The following is a 7,591-nucleotide window of genomic DNA, read 5'->3' on the forward strand; positions in this document are numbered from 1 at the left end:
TACAAAAATTAACTCAAAATGCACTAAAGACTTGAACATAAGACCAGAAACTATGAAACTCCTAAAAGAAAGTAATGGCAGTAAACTCTCTGTATCTGTCTTGGCACGGACTTTTTGGATTACATATCAAAAGAAAATACAACAAAAGCAGAAATCAACATGTGGGACTACATCAACTGAACAATTCCTCTACAGCAAAGGAAATCAGTAAAATAAAGGCTAACTATGGAATGGGAGAAAATATTTGCAAGTCATGTTATCTGCCAAGGAGTTAATATCCAAAAAATATAAAGAATTCACATAACTCAGTAGTAAAAGAAAAAAAATCTGATTAAAAAATGGACAGATGGGGGATCCCTGGGTGGCGCAGGGGTTTGGCGCCTGCCTTTGGCCCTGGGCGCGATCCTGGAGACCCGGGATCGAATCCCACATCGGGCTTCCGGTGCATGGAGCCTGCTTCTCCCTCTGCCTGTGTCTCTGCCTCTCTCTCTGTGAATATCATAAATAAATAAACATTAAAAAAAAAATGGACAGATGGGATGCCTGGGTGGCTCAGTTAAGTGTCTGCCTCTTGATTTTGGTCCAGGTTATGATTTCAGGGTGAAGAGATTGACGTGGCGTCCAGTTCCACACTGCTTAAGAGTCTCTCTTCTCCATCTCCTCCTGCCCCTCCCTACACTCCCCCCTCACACATGCACTATACATTCTCTCCCTCTCTAAAAAATAAGAGGGGGTGCGGTCGGGGCAGAGAATCTGAATAGGTATTTTTCCAAAGAAGATATACATCTGGCAAAGAGGTACATACAAAAGGTTTTCAACATCACTAATCATGACAAAAATGCAAATCAAAACCACAATGAGGTATATCTCCTCACACTTGTCAAAATGGATTATCATAAACACAAGAAATAAAGAGTTAGTGAGAATGTGGACACAAGCGAATCTTTTTGCATTGTTGATAGTAATATAAAGTGGTGTCACCAATATAGAAAACAGTATGAAGTTTCCTCAAAAAATTAAAAATAGAACTAACCATGTGAGACAGCAATTCCACTTCTGGGTACTTACCTGAATGAAACTAAAACACTAACTCAGTAAGATAATATGCATCCTCATGTTCACTGCAGAAGTATTGAGAACTTAACTGTCAGCAGATAAATGAACAAAGATGTAGTGGATATCATAAAACTGAAATATTCAGCCACATAAGCAAATCTTTCCATTTGTGACTACATGGATGGACCCTGAGGGCATTATGTTAAATGAATTAAGTCATATCAAGATAGACAAACATATGATCCCACTGATATGTGGAATCTTAAAAATCCCGAACTCATAGAAATAGAGTAGACTGATGGTTGCCAGGGGCAAGGATGAGGGGTTTGGGAAAATGGGTGAAGGTGGTCAAAGGGTACAAATTTCCATTTATAAAATTTTAAAAGCCTGGGGATGTACTGTACAGCATAATGACTATACTTAATAGTGTACTGATATCTGAAGGCTGATAAAATAGTAAATCTTAAAATTTCATATAAAAAAAAACTTGTAACTATGTGTGTATGGACATTAACCAGACTTAGTGTCATATCATTTTGCAATTTGTACAAATATCAAATCATTATATTGTACACCTGAAACTAAGATAATCTTATATGTCAACTATACCTCAATAAAAACTAAAATAATAATTGGAGACTTCAATATCCCACTTACAATAATGTACAGAACAACTACAGAGAGTTAAGGAGAGTAGTGAAATAACACAATAAGCCAATTAGACCTAATAGATGTATACAGAACATTCTACACAACAGACAAATCTAACAGACAAATAAATTCTTCTCAAGTGCATGTGGGACATTTTCCAGGACTGGGTAGCAAAATAAATCTCTACGTATTTTAAAATATAGTTATCATACAAAGTATCTTCTCCAACCACAATGGTATAAGGATAGATTATCAATAACAGAAGGGAAACTGAAAAATTCACAAAATTGTGGAAGTTAACATACTTTTAAACAATCAAAAGACTCAAGATGAAACCACAAGGGAAATGAGAAAATACTTGAAGACAAAAATGAAAATACAAAATATCAGAATTTAAGAGACATGGGAAAAGATGCTGGGGGACGGAACAGATGGTGATAGGGGAGCAGTGGCATTTGTAACGCAAACACTTAAAGAACAAAATCCCAAATCAACAACCTAATATTACAACTGAAAAAAAAATGAACTAAACCAAAGATAACAGAAAGAAAAAGATAATAAAAGTTAGAGCAGAGAGAAATGAAAGATAACAGAAAAACAGAGAAAATGAATGAAACCAAAGGTTGGCTCTTTGAAAGGATCAGTAAAACTGACAAAACTTAACCTAGATGGGACTAAAAAAGAGTGATAATGGGCACCTCACTGGCTCAGGTGGTAGAGCATGGGACTCTTGATCTTGGGGTCATGAGTTCGAGCCCCATGCTGGGTGTAGAGTTTACTTAAAAAGAAAACAAAACAAAAATAGACTCAAATTACTAAAATCAGAAATGAAAATAGAGACATCACCAATTCTACAAAAATAAAAAGGATTATGGGAGTATTATGAATAACTATATGCCAATACATTGGATAACCTACATGAAATGGCTAAATTCCTAGAAACACAAACCCTACCAAGATTAAATCATGAGATAAGAAATATGAATACTTATAATTAGTCTGACTGAATCCATAATCAAAAAATCTCCAAAAAAGAAAAGTTCTAGACCTGATAACTACATGAGTTAATTGTATTATACATTTAAATAAACACTAACCAATCCTTTCCAAACTTCTTCAAAAAGTTGGGGAAGGAACAATTTGTAACTCATTTATTAGGCCAGCACAACCTTGATACCAAAGTCAGACAAAGACATTCCAAGAAAACTACAGACCAAAATTACTTATGAACATTAATGTAAAAACCCTTAACAGAAGCAGTAAATCAAAAGCAGCAGCATATAAAAGAGATTACACATCATGACCAAACGAGATTTATTTCTGTAATGCAAAGATGGTTCCACATAGGAAAATAGATCAATGTAATATACATTAACAGAAAGAAGGGGAGAAAAAAGACACGGTTATCTCAATTAATGGATAAAAAGCATTTGACAAAATTTAACACATTTCAATGATAATATACTCAAAAACTAGGAACAGAAGGAAATTATCTTAAAATAATAAAAGCCATATAGCAAAAAAGATAAGGATGTCCACTTTCACCACTAAAACATGGTTCTGGAAATCCTAGATAGAGCAATTAGGCAAGAAACAGAAATAAAAGACATCCAAATTGGAAAGGAAGTAAAATTATCTCTGTTTACAGATAATATCTTATATGTTCAAAAGCCTAAAGATTCCATACACACACAAAAAAATGCTACAATAAATGAATTCAGCTAAGTATCAGGATATAAAGTCACCACGCAAAACTCAGATGCATTTCTATAAACCAACAATGAACAATCTGAAAGGCAAATTACAAAAACAATTCCATTTACAACAGCATCAAAAACCTTACTTAGGAATTAACCTTAAAAAGGAATTTACCAGCTGCCTTTGGCTCAGGTCACGATCTCAGAATCCTGGGATCAAGTCCCACATCAGGCTCCCTGCTCAGCAGGGAGTCTGCTTCTCCCTGTCCCCCTCCCCTCTACTGGCGCTCTTTCTCTCTCAAAATAAATAAAATCTTTAATAAAAAAGAGAATTTACCTTAGGAAGGTAAAATATTTGTACAATGAAAATCACAAAACAGGGCAGCCCCGGTGGCCCAGCAGTTTGGCGCTGCCTTCAGCCGGGGGTGTGATCCTGGAGACCCAGGATCAAGTCCCACAACAGGCTCCCTGCATGGAGCCTGCTTCTCCCTCTGCCCGTATCTCTGCCTCTCTCTGTGTGTCTGTCATGAATAAATAAAATCTTAAAAAAAAAAAAAAAATCACAAAACATCACTGAAAAAATCGTTTCACATAAATAAAAACACATCTTAGTTTAATGAATTAGAAGACAATATAAATAGGTAATAAAATATCAGTATTACCCACAAGCAATCTATAGACTCAATGCAATCCCTACCAAATTCCCAATGAGAATTTTTGCAGAAAAGAAAAACCCATCATAAAATTCAGATGGAATTTCAAGGGATCCCAAATAGCCAAAATAATCTTGATTAAGAACAAAACTGGAGGACTCGTACTTCCTGACTTCAAAACTGAGAGCTAATCAAAACAGTGTAGTAGTATTAGCATAAAGACAGATGAATGAATGGGTTAGAAATAAAAGAACCTACAAATAAACCCTCACATATATGATCACATGATTTTTTAAAAAAGATTTTATTTATTCATGAGAGACACAGAGAGAGAGGCAGAGAGGGAAGCAGGCTCCATACAGGAAGCCCGATGTGGGACTCGATCCTGGGACTCAGGGATCACACCCTGAGCCAAAGGCAGACACACTCAACCACTGAGTCACCCAGGTGCCCCAGATCACATGATTTTTGACAAGCTTACTAATACCATTCCAATGGTGCTGGAAAAACTGAATATCTATATGCAAAAGTATGAATTTGGACCCTTCCCTAATATCACATTGGATCAAACATCTAAATGTAAAACCTAAAACAAACTCTTAGAACAAAATATTGGACAGAAGTTTCATAACATGGGCTTTGGGTAATGATTTCTTGGATATAAGCAGCAAAGGCAGATGTAACAAAAGAAAGAATAGACAAATTGGACTTCATGAACGTTTTAAAAATTTTACAACATGTCACTATCAAGAGAGTAAAAAAAGCAATTCACAGAATGAGAAAATCTCCTATTTGCTAATCATGTATCTGATATGGTTTTAATTTCCAAATATATCAAGTACTTCTAAAGCAACAAAAACCAACCTGTTTGAAAGTGGGCAAAAGACTTGAACAGACATTCCCCCAAAGAGGATATAAGAATGACAATGTAGGACCTGACAGTTGGCTTTTCTTATCCTGAAGCAACTACCTGACAAACTCTGATTGCAGAGGCATCTGCTATTGCCAATAAATAGCGCCAGCCACAGGTCTCAAAAGCCAGGTTGCCTTCCCACACTGAAAATTCCTTTAGAGATCTTGGTTAATTTCAATAACTGACCATTTGGGCCACTTGTTTTTTTCTCTTCCTGTGCTTATAGTCCTACTCTTATGTTTAAGTTCACCAATAAAGTCTGAGCCCTTGAAACTCTAGGCCCCCCACCCTCAACGCCAGTAAAAGCAGAACCGCATCCCTATTATCTTGTTCTGTCTGCACCAATAACCTGGTTGTGTGGCCCCCATGGCATGTCTTGTACACTCCAGTATCATTAATAATAAACTATTTTTTTTCTTCAAAGTTTTCTAAAGGTTCTTGCGGAAGGGTATCTTGCAATCCTAAGAAGCACAAGGTTCAGTCCAATCACTACAGGTTTGGAAAGGAGAAAGGTCTCTGGGAAGCTCACTGGCTCCAGGCATTTCTAATCAATAGCATTACTACAGAGAGGCTGTGACCGGTACGAAACGATAGCCAATAAACACAGATGTTCAGTATCACTAATCATTAGAGAATGGACCTCACACCTATTAGAATAACTACTATCAAAAAAGAAAACCAGGAAAAAAACAATATTGGGGAGAATGTCGAAAACATGGAACCCCCACGCACTGTTGGTGGGAATGTAAAATGGTACACCCACTGTGGCCCGCTTGTCCCTCTGCCTCTGCCTGCCGCTCCCCCCCCCCCAGCTCATGCTCTTTCTCTATCAAATAAAATAATAAAAAAAAATAACCAAAATCCTGAACATGTAGTATCTCCCACAATCTGGATCTGTCTTCCCTTCCCGACTGGATGTTTGAGAAGGCATATTGCATGAGTGGTCTACACACCTCACTGGGCTAACACTGACAATCTTGTGGCCAGGAGTCTAGCTGCTTCACAAACTTTCAAATATGCATAAAACTGTGTGTGTGTGTGTGTGCGCGCGTGTGTGTGTGTGCGCGCGCGCATGCGTGCGGGGGGTGGGGTGTTAAAAAGCACAGGACTCATCAGGTGGGGTGGGCCCAGGATTTCTATTTCTACGTAACTGCCAGGTAACAGTAACGCTTCCAACTGGGGAGCACCCCAGCGCAGCAAGGGGCCTCAGCTCATTGGCACCCCGCTCGCACCTCGCACCGCCAAAGAACACAGGTGTCCCGGGTCACGGGCTCTCCTCTCCCTTTGCCCAGTTCCGGCTACCTTCACTGTCCCCATCCCACCCTGCACCTGAGCACTTCCGGCCGCACTCGTCCTCCTCCCCGCTTTCTGTGGCCCTCTCTGAGTTGGCTCAGGAGGAGGTCTCTACACCTATCAAATCAGGGTCCACTGAGAAAACGAAGATCAGTTTCCTTCCAACCGTTTGCAAGTTAGAGAAAGCAGGTGCATCCTGACACTCACGGACCCTCCAGGAAGGGGGCTGGGCTTCCAAGTTAGGTTCCCAGGTTCCAAACCCTCTGCGACCTGATCTCCCCAGACTGCGCGCAGGCAACCGGCCTCCCCTAAGCCGGACTTCTTACTCCTAACAGGTCACACGGTACCTTCCTCAGGTGTGTTAGGCGGTAAGAGGTGATGCCCGAAGGGCCGCGGCATCTCCTGGGGTGGGGCCTACACACACACACCCGCGGGCGGCCCCCTCCACACACACGCCCGCACCGCCCCCGCCGCGGTCCTGCAGTCTCCCACCCTGTTTTCTCAGTTATTCCTCCGCGCCTCCGCCCGCCAGGGCCTGGGAAGAACCGGCCAAGGCTCCGCTTTCCTTTGCCAGCTCGACCCTCGGCTACGGCGGCGCCGGGGAGACGGCGACGGGTGCGCCGCCCGCAGACCTTCGCCCGCCCCCAGTGCCCGCGGGCACGTACTGCACAAGCCCAGCGTCTTCCCCCGCCGCCCGCGGCTCCTCGCACGCCCGCCGCAGGGCCGCGATCTCGGCCTCCAGGGCGCAGACCTCCGCCCTCTGGGCGTCCATGGAGCGGCACTAAGTAGCTGCGGCCTGAGAGACGCGGGCGTACCCAGCGCTTCAAGCCTCGCGCGCCGCCGGCTCGAACCATCCCGAAGCTCGGCGGGGGGGGCGGGGGCGGGGCGGCGGGAGCCCCAGGCGTGCCAGGTTCGCGCGCGCAGAATCTCGGGCTTGCCGCCCTCGCTGCCCTCCTCGCCTCAGCCGGCCCCAGCCGTCCCTGCCCCCGCACATAAAGGGCTGGCTCCCACACGAAGCCCGAGGGCGCGGCAGCCTCCCCCTCTCCGAGTGGACTGTGGAGCCGCCCGGGCGAGTCGCAAGGGCGAGCGGAGCTTCCGGGACCACGTGACCCGGAGCCTCGAGCTTTTCCGTCCGCTCCTTCACTTTCGCCATGCTGGTCCAGGAATCAAAGAATCCGAGGCGATGGTTGAATAGTAGGAATTAGGGATTTTCGGTTTGGAGTCCTGAGGACATTGAGGGCAGGATGATGGCGGCCTCACGGCACTCCAGAGGGCCGCAAACGAAGAGTACGCGGGAACTGAGTACGGTAGCGGAACCCTGGGAAGCT

The 7,591-nt window shown here is 42.9% G+C and overlaps 1 protein-coding gene across 2 annotated transcripts in view; it reads right to left on the reverse strand.

The window, feature by feature from the left end:
* CENPP (centromere protein P) overlaps positions 1-7,087 on the reverse strand; it is a 218,820-nt gene extending 211,733 nt beyond the window's left edge. For both annotated transcript variants that reach the window (XM_038527411.1, XM_038527412.1), the window contains exon 1: positions 6,929-7,087. In XM_038527411.1, coding sequence (XP_038383339.1) covers positions 6,929-7,035 — 107 coding nt within the window. In that variant the 5' untranslated portion in view covers positions 7,036-7,087. The remainder of the gene's footprint in view (positions 1-6,928) is intronic.
* Between the last annotated feature and the right edge of the window lie 504 nt (positions 7,088-7,591).

Source organism: Canis lupus, chromosome 1 (assembly GCF_011100685.1).
Source record: "Canis lupus familiaris isolate Mischka breed German Shepherd chromosome 1, alternate assembly UU_Cfam_GSD_1.0, whole genome shotgun sequence".
NCBI classification, from domain to species: domain Eukaryota; kingdom Metazoa; phylum Chordata; class Mammalia; order Carnivora; family Canidae; genus Canis; species Canis lupus.